Genomic DNA, 16,386 nt, shown 5'->3' with positions numbered 1-16,386 from the left:
ATATATGATTTTACCTATATGTACAAGCCAAAAAACCTATTTTTTAACACTTCCATGCATAAAAACAACATAAAAACACCCAAAATACATAAGGCGCGCGCCTCAGACCTCAAAAAACCCAAAAAAATGTGCTTTTCTTGCGCTTTGTGGTAAAAGCGCGCCTCAGGTACCCTGAAGCGCTGAGACCTGCGCCTTAGTGCGCCTCGCGCCTAGACGCGCTTTTTAAAACACAGTTTAAAATTACGTAAAACTTTTAGGTAGCGTTCGTTTCATGGAATGGAATGGAATTAGGAAGTTTTTCTTTGTAAAATTGATCTTAGTTGGGGGAGGGAGGAATTTAAATCCTTCACTCTAATGAAATTTGTGACTATTTCAACATTCCATTTCATTCCTTCATTAGAGTGAAGGATTTCTAAGGAATGTTGAAATAGTCACAAATTTCATTGATTAAAGAAATTCATGGGATTTCAAATTCCTCTCTCCCCTAACCAAGATCAATTTTACAAAGAAAAACTTCCTAATTTCATTCCATTCCATGAAACGAACGCCACCTTAGTTTGTGTGGGATTTGATCCTCCGATTCTGAGCTTGTTAGCCGTAACTTCAAGTTTTTCTTTGAAGGCACCAAATATGTTTTTATCTCTTTAGTTATATTGTCAAATACGCAAGTCATGGTCAGGTTCGTATGTCAGATACTATTTTCAGGCTTTAGTCATCTTCAAGATCAAGTGCAGTAGTTTAAATTCATGTAAAAATTTCTAGTTCGTGTAGGGTTTACCCCCCCCCCCTTCAAACATAGACAAGCTTTACGACAAACCCACTCAGATAATAACAATTGCGTTGTATAACTTGCAAATTTTATCATTATAAGGGCATGTGTAGTCATAAAGCCCTCAAAGGGGCGTTATGCGCCATGTGGCATGCCACGTCAGCAAAGGGGCTTTATGGGGCTTTATGCAATTTGGGGCCGTAGTCATAAAGCCCCTGTGTAATCATTACTCAATTAATTTAATTTTCTATTTTTTAAATAATTTATAAGTTTTATAAAATAAAAAACATTTCATTAAATAAAAAACACTACATTAAAAATAAAAAAAAAAGTTACACTAAAAAAAAAATTACACCTAAAAAATAAATTTATTCTTCGGTGTCATCTTCGTTCTCTCCTTCTTCCTCTTCGTTTTCTCCAGCATCTAAACCTACGTCTTCAAAGTTCCCGTCTTCGAATTCCTCCCCCACTTCTTCCTCGGAATCTTCGTCGTGATCATTGTTTGATCGAATTGGGCGAATCGCCCAAGCATGCTCAACCAAATCCGCCTTCAACGTGTTATGTATTTCTCTAGATCGGAGTAGTTGAGCATTTGCGAGTCTCTCTTCCGTTGTCGCTTGGGGTAGTTCGACCAAATCTTCGGGAATATAGTTTTGGCATATCGCTTTTCCATCATCCTCAATGATCATATTATGCAAAATGATGCAAGCATACATGGCCATTCGTATTTTATCCTTATGCCACATGCGACAAGGATTCCTGATAAAATGCCATCGTTGCTGTAGAACCCCAAAACACCTCTCGATGTCCTTTCTCGAAGACTCTTGTAATTTTTTAAAATACTTTCTTTTTTCATCGAAAGTTTCAGAAAACGTTTTAACAATAATCGAATACTCGGGGTAGATACCATCGCCCAAGTAGTAGCCATGCTCGTAATCGTTCCCGTTTGCATGGAAACCGGCCTTTGGTATAGTTCCAGAAATGTAGCCCTCGATTAATGGTGAAGCCTCTAACGTATTAATATCGTTAAAACACCCGGCTACACCAAAGAAGGCCGACCAAACCCAAAGGTCGTATGACGCAACACCTTGTAATACCAAAGTTGGCCCTTTTTGATCACCCCGCGTATGTTGACCTCGCCATGCGGTTGGACAATTATACCAACGCCATTGACGACAATCCAAGCTACCAATCATGCCGGGTATTCCATGCTTTTCTAGATGCACCTCATATATTTTTTGAAGGTCGTTCCAAGTGGGGTTTCTCAAATAACATTTTCCATATAACTGGCATATTCCTAAAATATAATTTAAAAGTTACGAAAAAATAAATGTATAAAAGTAAATAAATAAAAGACAATTAAAAAATTACCATAGCAAAAATGTTCCAAGGTATCTCGGGTTGTTTTCTCCGCCATCTTCAAATACTCGTCGTTGATGTCGTACGTGTTTCCGTATGCTAATACGCGTAAGGCGGATGTGACCTTTTGAATTGAGGTGAAGCCTAGATATCCTCGTGCGTCCATTCTTTGCTTAAAGAAATCGTACGTATTTTCCAAGTCATTGTTAATGCGCAAAAATAACCTTTGGCTCATCCGAAAACGTCGTCTAAAAACATTCGGTCCGTGAACCGGTGCCGCGTCAAAATAGTCTTTCATCAAACGCTCGTTCGCGGCTTCACGATCTCGCAAGATATAGGTGCGTCGCAAGATGGGTCGTGGAGGGGGTGGTGGCCGAATGTGCTCAAATGTTTGTAGCACAAAAGTACATGCACTCGTAACCGCTTCTTCCTCGGCCGCGTCTTCGTCGGGCGAAAAATATCTTCGGTAAATTTCGGTGAAAGACTCTTCCGACGGGGAACCCATTTTTTATAAAGTGAGACTAGCTTTTTTAAAAGTATATGGAGAATGAGTATGGAGAATGAGTATGAGGTTTGAGTTGTAAAAAAAGTGGAAGAATATGAGGTTTTATAGTGTGAAAAATAAAAAAAATTGAATTTTTTTTTTTTTTTTAATTTATGACCGTTATCAAACGGTCAAAAACATAAAAAGCCATCTCCTCGCGCCGCGAAATAAAACACGCCCTTTCTTTTTTTTTTCTCATAGCGCCCCGGGGGGCGGTGTTGTGGGCGCCGTATCGGCGCTATGCCATCTCCTCGCGCCCCATTACATATGTCCTAATGGCATGATCTTTCATAACCTATATGCATGATTGATGATAATGATAATGATTTACTTGTCGACGTGTGTGGTGTAGAGGAAGTGAATTGTCATGATGATAACTAGATAAGCATAGTGGAAATTTTTGACCGTTTCCAACATTCAAATTTCAATTTCTAAGTTGGGAAGAAATAAACGTTTCATTTTTTTTGTTTTGTCTACCTACTTTTTTCTTATTTTGTCACGTGGGTTTTACGACTTGAGATGATAAGATATTGCAAGTGTTGTACACTTCTAAATATCCTTTTAAGGTTTAACTAGGTTTTACCCCGCCACGTTGCGGCTGAGGGCTTACAATTTAAGACGCAATGTATACAAATGCTAGATCGAAAGCCTACGTGTTATAAAGGTTAAATAACATGAAACGTTAACCATGTAAAGCCCTTGACAACATAAAACTTTAAAACTAGGGGTGTGCATGGTTCGGTTTTTACAATTAACCATAACCAAACTCCGGTTATGGTTAATCAATTATGAAGTCGGTTACATGGTTGCAAAAATCGCTAGGAGCTCCCTAGTCGGATTTGAAGTCGGTTAGAGTTAACTGTCATTTTTGACCTGAAGTGACATTTTCCACCAAACCACAATAACGAAAAATGACAGTTAACTCAATAAATTATTATAATACACACAAAATACAGTCCATCTTCATTGTAGTTTAATAACATTAAGCACCCTCATTTCCTAAAAGTTACAACTCTAAATTCTTTAAACAGGGTACGTTTAATCTTTAAATCAAACGCATAGAGTTAAGTGTGGAATAAAAACTAAAATTACCAATTTATGGGAAAAAAAATTGAGACCAAGTAAACGAGAAAAAAAAAATAGAATACCAATTGTGGAATAAAACAAAGTGGATTCAAGAAGAGTACGTTAGCTAGACTAAAAAAATATGGAAAATAATGAGGGGACATATAATTTTCAGGTTCAGGTGGGTGGTGACCTTTTACAACGTGTTCTAAGGAGGATCACTAGTGGACTAGGGTCCCATGATGGCGTTAATGTCGAGACCTCAGGTCCCGTTTGACGGTCAATGGGTCTCCTCAACGTTGTAAAGGTATTGCCTCGTCGTCCTACAAAATAAAAAACCGTTAGCCTCGTCACAGAGGACCCCGGAGGCGGAGGGGGAATCCGTGACCAAGCTTCGGCGTGAGAGTAAGTAAACTTGCCGGAGAAGTGAGAAGCCTATTCCGACGAGTAAAAAAAAAAAAAAAGTGTAATCGCCGGAACATTCTCCTTGGTGTGAATTCAGGATAATGTGGGTGATAAATGAAGTGTTTCAGTATTTAATGAGAAGGGTTCTTGAATGCATACCTTTACCAAATATCCTCCCCTTCCTTATATAATGGAAGTCGCTTATCTTTCTTGGATAGCTTGCCGGGATCATCTAACGGCGTTCTGGCAGCTTTGGGGGACTCAGACACGTGTCTGAGCCCCAACGGGTGGATTCCAGGATTCATTAATGAGGCCAGATGCCTTGTACTCCTATTCCGGCAATCAACTTTTCTCTCTCTCCGTCAAGCATTAATTGATAGTACAGATCCTTTCCGTTTTCCCGCCTTTTCTATTGATTCACTAGCCGGCCCAAATGATGGAAGCCCAAGACGGGCTCACTGGACTACCGGTGGGCCCTGTTGTCAGAAAATAATGAGGGGGACATATGATTTTCTGTACTTCATTCCTAAATTAAATGAACGACAAACTGACTTAACTCTAACAAACTCCAGCTGGCAAGAGCCTCACTAATACACTCTAATACCTCTTCAAACTGAACGGGAAACAGCTACGTGAAGCTTGGACCTTAGAGTGTCAAACTAAGAGGAAGACAGCCCTTCGGTCAGAAGATCAGCCTAAACTATAGTAGGGAGACATCTCAGCGACAAAACACGATCGAAAACCATATCCCGAATATAATGTAGTTGATGAAACACTGGGTTGAGTGTAAGATAAGTAGCACCAATGTTGTCACACCAAATAGTAGGTGGAATGACAAACACATGCGTAGCTCATGTAAAAGAGATAAAATCCAACGAACCTTCGCAGCATACACCGAAGCACAATACTCAGCCTCTATACTAGACCGAGCAACACCATGTTTCTTGGAACACCAACTAATGAGGTTGGATCCAAGAAAAATACAATAACGAGTTGTAGACCGTCGATCATCAGGACAACAGGCATCAGAATAAGCATGTATATCACAACTAGGGCTGTAAACGAACCGAACGAACACGAACAAGGCCTTGTTCGTGTTCGTTCGTTAAGGAAATAAATGTGTTCACGAATGGTTCATGAACACTTACCGAACCAGATTTTATGTTCGTGTTCGTTCATTAAGGAAATGAGCGTGTTCACGAACGGTTCACGAACATAAACGAACACAAATAAATTTGTCGAACGCGACGAAGGATAAAGATAGATGGCCCAGAGAGTAGCACTCGAACTTGAATCCCTTATTATGGATCGGAGGTAGATCATATTCGCCGATGTAAATAATGAGAAATGAAAGGGAAATGATGCATCAACAAAGTGAAAGTGGGCTTCCTAGTTTAATTGTTAGAGTAATAAAATAAATAAATGTTTAATAATATAAAAAGTACAAATAAAATATAAGAAAGTACAAAGATCTTCAATTAAAACACAAAAATATGAACATAAACGAACGTAAATCAACGAATGTTCATGAACACGTTCACGAACACCTTACCGAACGTTCACGAACACAATCGAACGAATGAGACATCTCTTCATGTTCGTTCATTTAACTAATCGAACGAAATTTCTTGTTCATGTTCGTTCGTTTATTAAACGAACGAACATAAACGAACTTCCCGCCGAACGGTTCACGAACTGTTCGCTGAACGTTCGGTCCGTTTATAGCCCTAATCACAACTATCATACCGCTGAATACTCAATCCAAGAGAAATCTGAAAGTGTTCATGGTATTGATAAATTCGATGCCCTTTACATAATACATAACATCCCTTTATATAGGGAAGATTACATGAGAAACCCTATCTCTAAATAAGGAAATACAATCCTATAATGAATACAATACCAATTAGATAAATAGATCCCTAAAATATATACAAATATATCGGCTAAGACTCCCCCACAGTTTGAGCGGGCGTAGGACAAACGCTCAAGCCGGAGCGAAAAGATTGAAACAGCTGTCGAGGAAGTCCTTTGGTGAAAATATCAGCATACTGCAGAGAGGTCGGGACATGAAGAACTCGAATATGACCAACACAGACCTTTTCCCGAACAAAATGTATATCTATCTCAATGTGCTTCGTTCTCGTTCTCTGATTCTGAACAGGATTATCTAATAAGTATATTGTCGATACATTTTCACAAAAAACGACCGAAGCGTGACGAAGCGAAAAATGCAATTCTGAAAGTAAATTCCGAATCGAAGTAGCCTCAGCTACTGCGTTAGCCACTCCACCATATTTTGCTTCGGCACTTGATCGAGAAATAAGTGTTCGGGAAATAGTAGCTAACACTTTGATGACCATGAAATCAAGTTGTCTCCTAAAAACACACAATAACCACTCATGGATCAATGTGAATCGGGACAACCTCCCCAATGTGCATCTGAATAGGCCGCCATAGAATGGGTCGTTGACCTAATGAGACGAATACCATAGTCAAGAGTGCCTTGTAAATACCGAATTATGCGCTTCAAAACGGCAAAGGGAGGCTCATGTGGTTCGTGCATGAACAAGCATACCTGTTACACAACATAAGATATATCGGGATAGGTGAAGGTAAGATATTGTAATGCCCCTGCCAGACTTCAATATAACGTAGGATTATGGAAAAGCGGGTCATCTGTAGCACTCAATTTAGAAGACAAATCAAACGGAATAGTACAAGGCTTACATGTGGACATAGAAGCCCTCGAAATTGTCTGATCCAAAAATAAACCATTTGCATGATGCATGAGGAGTCACTTTAATTCCCAAGAAGTGATGGAGTGGGCCCAAATCAGTCATAGCAAATTCCCAAGAGATAGAGTAGTGATAATATCATGCAACAGAATGAGGCAATTAGCAGGATGCCGTCCACATAAAGCAATAAATAAGTTGTGTGAGAGCCTCGTGTGTACACAAATAACGAATTATCACACACACCACCACGAAAACCATGAGAGAAGATAAAGGTGGCAAACCGAGTATAACACGTCAGAGGAGCATGTTTTAAACCATAAAGAGACTTCTTCAACCTGCAAACATGGTTAGGAAAACTTCTATCCATATAACCTGGTGGTTGATGCATAAACACAGTTTCATTCAAATGTCCATGTAGAAAAGCATTATTAACATCCAACTGATGGATCGGCTAAGGACGCGAGACTGCAATGGATAAAACGGTCCGTATGGTGGCTGGTTTAACCACTGGACTGAAGGTATCCTCAAAATCAATGGCCACTGTCTGTGAATTACCATTAACGACCAAGCGAGCCTTGTATCTCTCTAATAAGCCATCGGATTTAAACTTATGGTGAAAAATCCACATGCAACGTATGACTGGTCGGTCAACCGGTCGAGGCACGAGCTCCCAAGTCGCATTATCCTGTAAAGCACAAAACTCCGCTTGCATGGCGTTTAACCAATGAGGGTCGGTAAAGGTTTAAGAGTAGGAGGTTGGTACAGGGGAGACAGTGGTGGAAAGGGGAGCATGTTTGGCTTTGGGTCGGGTTGTCATAGGGTTGGTATTTGGCGGTTGTACAGACTGATGTGGAGGGCCGGTGGGCACACTAGTGGGTCCGGTTAAGTCAGACATGACGGCTGGAGTTGGTGCTGACGGCTGGGCTGATGTGGCAACCGGTTGGGCAGTCTGGGCCGGCGGGCGTAATGAAGAGGGAAAGGTGATGTCATGTGAGGTCGTGAGTGGGTGGTAGGCGGTGTGGTAGTGGGTCGGTTAAAGGTAAAGTCGGGAGGCGGGTCATCCAAGAAAGTGTAGGAAGTGAGTGGTGTCGGTATGGTATAGGGAAATGTGTGTTCGTCAAAAGTGACATGACAAGAGATCAGTACCTCCCCAGTCGTCGGATCAAAGCACCGCTACCCGCGAAAATCTGGAGGATAACCAAGAAAGATACAACGAATGGACATCAGGTGAAGTTTGTGGGGTTGGGTGGCTAATGTGTTTAGATAAACACACGAAGATGCTCATATGTTGGATGGCGTAGGTACAAGGCAAACGTGGGGGTGAAGAAATTGGGTCTCTTAGTGGGTAATATGTTGTGTAAATAGGTTGCGGTATGAAGGGCCTCTATCCAAAAGATAAGCGGGAGGTGGGCATGAATAAGGAAGGAACGAATGATGTCATTGAGTCGACAGATCATTCATTCGGCCGTGCCATTTTGAGAGGAGGTTTGTGGGCAAGAGAAACAGAAGAAGACCATGTTGGTGTGCAAATTGTTTAAAAGCATTATCGTCAAATTCCCCGCCTAGATCGCATTGAAAAGTTTTGATGGTTTGGTTAAATTGTGTTTGCTATAACGCTATGAAATTTGGCAAAGGTGGGGAAAGTTCCGGACTTGTATTTTAATGGGTAGACCCAAACAAAGTGAGATAACTTGTCAATCAACACCATGTAATATTTATATCCGATGTTACTAGTTATAGGTGAGGTCCATAAATCACAATGAATAATGTCAAAGGGTGCAAAAGTAAAGGAAGTAGATTCATAAAATGGCAATCTTTTAATGTTTGACAAGCGACAAGAATGACAAAAGCTTGAAGTCTTATTGTGATTAAATAGAAAACCAGAACGCTTAGTAAGAATATCTAAAACCTGACCGCCAGGATGCCCAAGGCGATCATGCCAAGGTAAAGCTAGAGTAGCGATGAAACAAGCTTGCGTCGGGAGAACTGATAGGGCGACCGGATATAGATTGCCCGTGCTATTGTGGCGGGAAAGCAGGCGTCCAGTTTTGAGGTCCTTCAAAGAAAAACCAAACAAATCAACTTCTATGGAAACATGGTTATCATGGGTGAAACGGCGAACCAAAACAAGGGATTTAATTATTTACGGGTTGTAAAGGATATTAGGTAAAATATAGGTTCGGTTTTGAATGGGAAGGAAGCCGGTACCGGATCCCTCAATTGGTAAATATTGACCATTACCAACCATTAGTTTAGTGTTTACATTAGATAAGTTTAAATTGGGAATCATGCCTCGATTTTCGGTGACATGACGCTCCGCTCCGGTGTCCATAATCAAGTTTGGATCCGTATAATTCAGCTGCATAGTATTGAAGGGTGCACTTAATTCGGACGGGTTCAATGCAACAAAACCGGGAGGAGCAGCGGGAGCCGTGGACTATGGGCTGTAAATAGGTGGGCTAGGGGTATTGTAACGAGCATAACGGGCTGTGGGGATTTGGATTTTGGGCTTGGGGTTGGTTTGTTGGAAGTGAGTTTAAAGTGGACCTCCAAGTGGTTTGAGTTGGGTAGGGGCAAGGTGGTGTGGACCACCAGGCCCACTGTGGAAACTGTTGGTTCTAGAAGGCCCAAGAGTTGTTTGCGGGCTGACTACTGTACCCGCGTCCGCGTCTGCCCCGACCCTGTGAGTTTGGCTCGCGTCCTCGTCCCCGTCAACTGTGAACCAGTTGTGTTAGTGGGATTGTTTTCTGTGGATTGAGTAGGTGCGGAAGGTGATGGTGAACCAGTGACAAGGGCAGAGGACGAACGCTGTTGCCTAGCCTCCAATCGAATGACTTCATCATGTAACATAGTCCGAGCCATATCCCAATCAGCCTACTGTGAGTGAATTAATTGAGACGTACTGTCAAACTCGGCTGAGAGCCCGTGCACTAGTTGTAGGACCAGACGTTTTTAAGAAACAGGTTGATCGACATCAGCAAGTTGGTTTGCTAACTCCTTTAATTGATGACAACAGTCATCAACAGATGTGCAAGAGGCAAGAGTCACAACAAACCGTGTTTCCAGCGCTGCAGCCTGTAGCCTTGGCATGTTTGTTGCTGAGAAAGATTTTCTGAAGTTTTACCCATGTATCCTTGGCTGATGCTTCAGTGTCCAGAACCCATGTCAGCAAGAAGTCGTCTGAAATGTGTTGTATATCCATTGAGAAACCAGTGCATCGATTTCCTTCCATGTGTGGTAAGTCGGGTCTGTGGAATCTGGTGGTTTGGAATCATCAATGTGGTCTAGCATCTTATAGGCGATGGCGTGAAATCTGAATAATTTCACCCAAGAAGAATAAGCAACCTTGGAGCCATCTAGGGTTCTGATTTTCGATTGAATGTTGGTTACAGAATACGCTGGGTGAAGGTTGGACGGTGTGGGTTTATCGCTGCTAGCAGTATCTTCGTTTGTCTTCGTCATGATTGTAACAGGCTGGAAACGGAAAAAAATAAAGAGGTAAAATCGGGGTTACAGATGCGCCAGCTGGAAGAAAGAAGAGATAGGGTAGAGATTAGAACCGAGGCTCTGATACCATGAAAGCATTCATGGTATTGTTAAATTTGATGCCCTTTACATAATGCATAATGTCCCTTTATATAGGTTACATAAAAACCCTATCTCTAAATAAGAAAATACAATCCTATAATGAATACAATACCGATCAATAAATAAAGATAAATATATCCCTAAAATATATACAAATATTTCGGCTAAGAAAATCGTCCCCCGAAGACATCTCAAGATGCGCTTGAACACGCACTGTTTACAAGCGCCATCATAACAACCAACAAACCGATAACATGTTCAAGATATATTTTCTTGGATTATTATAAAAAGATACAATTGCCTTGAATCAATTTGATATTCACATGAATGATTAGATATACACTTATTAAAGTTAGTGATATGATACAGCATATGTTTTATACAGCAATTATGTACAAAAGAACATTCATTATTTTAAACCGATTTACCAAAAGTTCCATTGCCAGAAAACCTTGTCAACAATTCCTCCACCGCTACGAACCGCAATCTGAAGCGACTCCGACACCGGAGGTACACCCCAAAGTAGCGGCACAGCGACTGTCATCTTTAATTTTTCATTTAAACCCCCCTTACTACCCTTCTCTGCTACAACCACCTGACATCAATAAAGAAGTAGATATGAATTACAATAATAAGTGCACAAATGGGTTAGGCCCAAAACAGGTCCAAAAAAACGAAAATAGCCCTACATGGACCGTTAAGCCTGAAGCCCGATCCATAGACCAAAACGCCTACTTGTTTGAAAGTTTTAGTTGTATAAACCAGATTGGCAGCGACTAGTGTGATTTAATAAAGAGTAAAGTACACGGATGGTCCTTGTGGTTTACCAAAATTTTAGATTTAGTCCCTAGCTTTTCAAAGGTACACGGATGGTTCTTGTGGTTTGTAATTTGTAACGCATTTAGTCCCCAACTTTTTCCAAAAGTACATGGATGGTCCTGTGGTTTGCACTTTTAGAAAAAGTTAAGAGACTAAATGCGTTACAAAGTGCAAACCACAGGGACCATCCATGTGACTTTTGGCAAAGTTGGGGACTAAATGCGTTACAATGTGCAAACCATCAGGACCACCCATGTACTTATGGAAAGCTAGGGACCAAATACAAAACTTTGGTAAACCATAGGGACCATCTATGTACTTTACTCTAAATTTTTACATCAATTTCACAAATTTAAACAATTAAAATTAAAAAAAAAATATGGGCCCTGTATAGACCAACTGGCCCAATTGTTTTGGTCAAGAACGGGCTTTTTAGGACCCAGGATTTGTGCAATACTTCTCCACCGTGCTCCAAAACGGTATCCTCAACTACATCACTTAACATCTCAATGGAACGGCAAAATCCAATTATGCAAAGTCTTCGGCCGGAATCAAGTCCCTGAAACCAATTTTCAAACTCATAAAAAGATTTGAAGTAATTGTTGAACGATAGAATGTGAAGATCTACATTTGTAGCTGCGATGTCAAAAAGTGCACCCAAACACAGGCCTTGAGCCGGATCCATGTAATTGCTTTCCTTAAATTGTTGTGATCTTGCGGACGTCTTTGACTTCAATTGCTTCTTCTGGACCCAGGAACCGCAACATTTATCAGATTTATTTCATAAATATTAGATAATAAAAAAAGGAGTTAATTACTGTTTTCGTCCCTGTGGTTTGTCAAAAATCACTATTTCAGCCCATTAGTTTAAAAATTGCGCTTTCAGTCCCTGTGGTTTCACTTTCGTAACCATTTCAATCCATTTATTCTGTAAGTACAGGGACTGAAATGGTTACGAGGTGGACTGAATGGTTACCAAAGTGAAACCATAGGGACTGAAATCGCAATTTTTAAACTAATGGACTGAAATAGTGATTTTTGACGAACCACAGGGACGAAAACAGTAATTAACTCTAAAAAAAGGGTCAGAAGGTTGCCTATAGTGTATGTTGAATGCATACAACCTCCTAAAATCTTGTTATTCAAAACAATATAGTATTACATTTTATTCAATGATAGTAATAAACTTAATTATTGGTGAGAGTAAAATGTCATTTTCGTCCCTGAGGTTTGGTCAGTTTTGCGACTTTCGTCCAAAGGTTTGTTTTTCAGCATCTGAATCCAAAAGGTTTGAAATCTTGCCATTTTCATCCGACTCATTAACTCCATCCTATTTTCTCCGTTAAGTCAAGGGAAATTTCGTCTTTTTTCAATACTTGTACGTTATGCTAAATGCTTTTACATAAAGTAAAAAAGACCTAATTGCCCTTTAAGTTAACAAAAAAGAAAAGAATACCCCTGATTTCACGGAGAAAAATGGATGGAGTTAACGAGCCGGATGAAATTGGCAAGATGTCAAACCTTTTGGATCCAGATGTGGAAAAACAAACCTTTGGACGAAAATCACAAAACTGGCCAAACCTCAGGGACGAAAATGGCATTTCACTCTAAAAAAAAGAAAGTTAAAAAACCAACAACTTGCAAAAACACCATAACGGTGTCAACTGTCAAGTAATGAAAAGACATATATAGCATATAAGATATAACTATATATTACAAGTGTACTTGGCTATTGTTAATAGGAAAAAAGTCAGAGAACTAATCTTGATTCTTGAACATACCTGTGACGAAGAGACACGTTTAGGAACCATTAATCCTCCGATTTGAACAAGCCCATCAGCAGTGAACAATGTAATCGTTTCCTGCTGTTCCCATTCAATACCTGTAAACGTTTTAGATGCATTTTAAAAACCACAGGAAATTATGTTGACAGATAAAGACGCCTAAATTTAATAGGATGTTAGCTTAAGTTTCTAAGAAATAAGAATCATGTGCAATTTGCTATGTGATCATTATATATTTGACCGTAATCACCATCAAAGGTTGAGCACATAGTTGTTAATGGCAAATAGCGACAAATAGCGATAAGGTACCTATATGCTACATAGCGAATAGTGATAAATAGCGGGCAGCTAATTTATAAATAGTGATACACTAGAAATAAAAGTTAAAATTTTATATGTATTTTATATCAAAATACCCTGGTATATATGCTATTTTACATGTATATTTAACAAAAACCTAAAATCCAGCTATTTTATAGCAATATTTAATTACTATTTATATTTAAAAAAAAATCGCTATCTATCGCTACCACCCTAATAGCAAGCCTAGACCTATACACTACGTAGCACGCTATAGCAATCGCTACGCTCGTTATTGACAACTATGGTTGAGCAATCTGTCACGGAGCTTACACCACCAAGAAAATCCCTAAATATCATAAAATCAAATAATAACTTCCACAGTTCTCCATCCACAAAAGTTTAAAAGTAATCTATGATTAATACAGTTGTCGAACACAATTCCGGCACCAAAATATTAATCAATCAAATGTTGAAAATTCATATCAGTAGCGATGTTAATCAGAATCCGATCGTCTGCTACAACTAAAAATTTCTCAACCAATGCAACAGGACTTGCGTTAATATATCCATGATCCATAATTAACACGGTAGTCAAAAAGTTGCCTCTTACTTCAAATGTATACAACAAATTTGATAACAATTCCGGCACCGGAATACAGTCGATCAAAGGTTTGAGAACTCTTAAACTCATATTCATATCCATGTAATCAAAATCAGATGGTCTATTACAACTAAAAAAATTTCAACAGATACCTATGTAGTTTATATCCGGATATATCAACCGATATATCAGTGATATATTGGTTATCGGTCCCTTGCCGAGATAGCGGTACAAAATATTGGTCAGAATATCGGTACCGATAATATCAGTGATATTGTCCGATATTTGACCGATATAGGACCGATATTTGATCGATAAATCACCGATTTTCCCGATATCAGTACCATTCTTCTTATTTCTACCGTTCATTTTTCTTCTTATTGCTGCTATTAGTGTTTTAAGTCTTAATTGTTAGTTGTTATTGTTAAATGTTAGTGTTTTAAGTCATAGTCAGTTCTTACTTGTTACAATTGTTAGTGTTAAATTGCTATATATATATATATATATATATATATATATATATATATATATATAAATTTAGCATGATATTAAAATTACCGATATCCCACCGCGATAACCGATATCTCAAATATCGGTCCTTGACCGATATCCGATATTTTACCGCATTAACTACTTAGACAGATACAACAAAATCAGATCTATAGAGCATAGATCACAAAATTACTTATAGTGCTAACATTTTAACCTAAATATCTTGAAATCAAGCGATAACTTCCACCATTCACAACAAATTGCCTCTTATTTCATATACGTATACAACAGATTCAAAAAAAAATTATATCGGTATTGATGTTAATCAGAATCAGATCGTCTACTACAACTAAAAATTCCTCAACCAATACAACAAAACCAGATCTGTAGAGCATAAGACTACACAATTACTTACTGTACTGACATCTCTAACCTAAAATTCATGGAACCTAAGAAGAAAAGGATGCAGAATTATTAACAGTTCATATTTGATATGACGTTAATAAGAATCAGATCATCTACTACAACTAAAAATCCATCAACCGATACAGCAAAACCAGAGCTGTAGAGCATAAAACTATACAATTACTTACAGTGCTGACATTTCTAACCTAAAATTCAAGTAATCTAAGAGCAAAAGGATGTAATATTATTATTGTTAATTCATATCGGTGTTGATGTTAATCAGAATCAGATCGTCTACTACAAGTTCAAATTTCTCTAACCAATACAACAAAATCAGATCTGTAGAGCATTAAACAACACCATTACTTACGGTGCTGACATTTCTAACCTAAAATGTAATCTAAGAACAAAAGGATGTAGATTAATAATTCGTATCTATATTGACGTTTATCAGAATCAGATCGTCTACTACAAGTTCAAATTTCTCTAACCAACACAACAAAATCAGATCTGTAGAGCATTAAACAACACCATTACTTACGGTGCTGAAATTTCTAACCTAAAATGTAATCTAAGAACAAAAGCATGTAGATTAATAATTCGTATCTATAGAGCATAATTCTACACAATTACTTACAGTGCTAGACATTTCTAACCTAAAATTCCTGTAATCTAAGAACAAAAGTATGTAGAACTACAATATATCATTACGATATTGAGGTTAATCAATATCAGATCTGTCGAGCATAAAACTACACAATTACTTACAGTTCTAACATTTCTAACCTAATACTCATGTAATCTAACAACAAAACTATGTAGAATTATTAATAATTCATATCGATAACCGATGCAACAAAATCAGATCTGTAGAGCATAAACTACACAATTACTTACAGTGCTGACATTTCTAACCTAATATTCATGTAATCTAACAACAAAACTATGTAGAATTATTAATAATTCATATCGATAACCGATACAACAAAATCAGATCTGTAGAGCATAAAACTACACAATTACTTACAGTGCTGACATTTCTAACCTAAAATTGATGTAATCTAACAACAAAAAGATGTAAAATTATTAATAATTCATATCCGTACCGTTATCTCCGGAAGCTGACTCCCAAGGATAGAATCCAAACGGATCATCACCGGAAAAGTTACCGGAGTTGGAGGATTTGGCGGTGAGTGAAACGGAACGTGACGGAGAGTGGCGATCGGAGAATCTGTGAAGGATTGATGAAGGAGATGAAGAGGATGACGGAACGACGTCGTTGAAGCGAGAAGTGGAAGTGAATGTTGAGAATGAAGGAGCAGATGAGGAAGCCATTGTTGTTGTGTTGATCAGAAAGGGTTGAGAAATTGGGGGTGGATGAAGAAGAAAAATAGGAGAAGAAATGAAGTTTTGTTGTTTGTGCCACACATTGGTTGACACGTGGGATAGTTGACATCTCTTGTTGGAAAATATAAAATTATCATCATTTTGTACAAGGCGAGTGGGGATGGGAG

At 38.7% G+C, this 16,386-nt stretch overlaps 2 protein-coding genes across 4 annotated transcripts; both read right to left on the bottom strand.

Moving 5' to 3' along the window:
- Positions 1–1,115: 1,115 nt before the first annotated feature.
- Positions 1,116–2,682, bottom strand: LOC110891285. The gene is made up of 2 exons (XM_022138980.2): positions 2,141–2,682; positions 1,116–2,066 (listed from the first exon to the last, which is right to left on the bottom strand). Exons 1-2 carry the CDS (start codon positions 2,631–2,633, stop codon positions 1,138–1,140), a joined length of 1,422 nt encoding a protein of 473 aa, XP_021994672.1. The 5' UTR covers positions 2,634–2,682; the 3' UTR covers positions 1,116–1,137.
- Positions 2,683–10,723: 8,041 nt separating this feature from the next.
- Positions 10,724–16,310, bottom strand: LOC110891288. 3 transcript variants are annotated; one of them, XM_022138984.2, is made up of 5 exons: positions 15,979–16,307; positions 13,069–13,169; positions 11,916–12,032; positions 11,745–11,846; positions 10,724–11,063 (listed from the first exon to the last, which is right to left on the bottom strand). In XM_022138984.2, exons 1-5 carry the CDS (start codon positions 16,205–16,207, stop codon positions 10,893–10,895), a joined length of 720 nt encoding a protein of 239 aa, XP_021994676.1. In that variant the 5' UTR covers positions 16,208–16,307; the 3' UTR covers positions 10,724–10,892. The 3 variants fall into 3 exon arrangements, with proteins under 3 accessions (XP_021994676.1, XP_021994677.1, XP_021994675.1); XM_022138985.2 differs by having other exon boundaries at positions 11,916–12,029; XM_022138983.2 differs by having other exon boundaries at positions 11,745–12,032; positions 15,979–16,310.
- Positions 16,311–16,386: the final 76 nt, after the last annotated feature.

This window comes from Helianthus annuus, chromosome 11, assembly GCF_002127325.2.
Source record: "Helianthus annuus cultivar XRQ/B chromosome 11, HanXRQr2.0-SUNRISE, whole genome shotgun sequence".
In the NCBI taxonomy this organism is placed as follows: Eukaryota; Viridiplantae; Streptophyta; class Magnoliopsida; order Asterales; family Asteraceae; genus Helianthus; species Helianthus annuus.
Note: the sequence above shows the minus strand (reverse complement) of the source record. Positions and strands in the feature narration are given on the sequence as shown.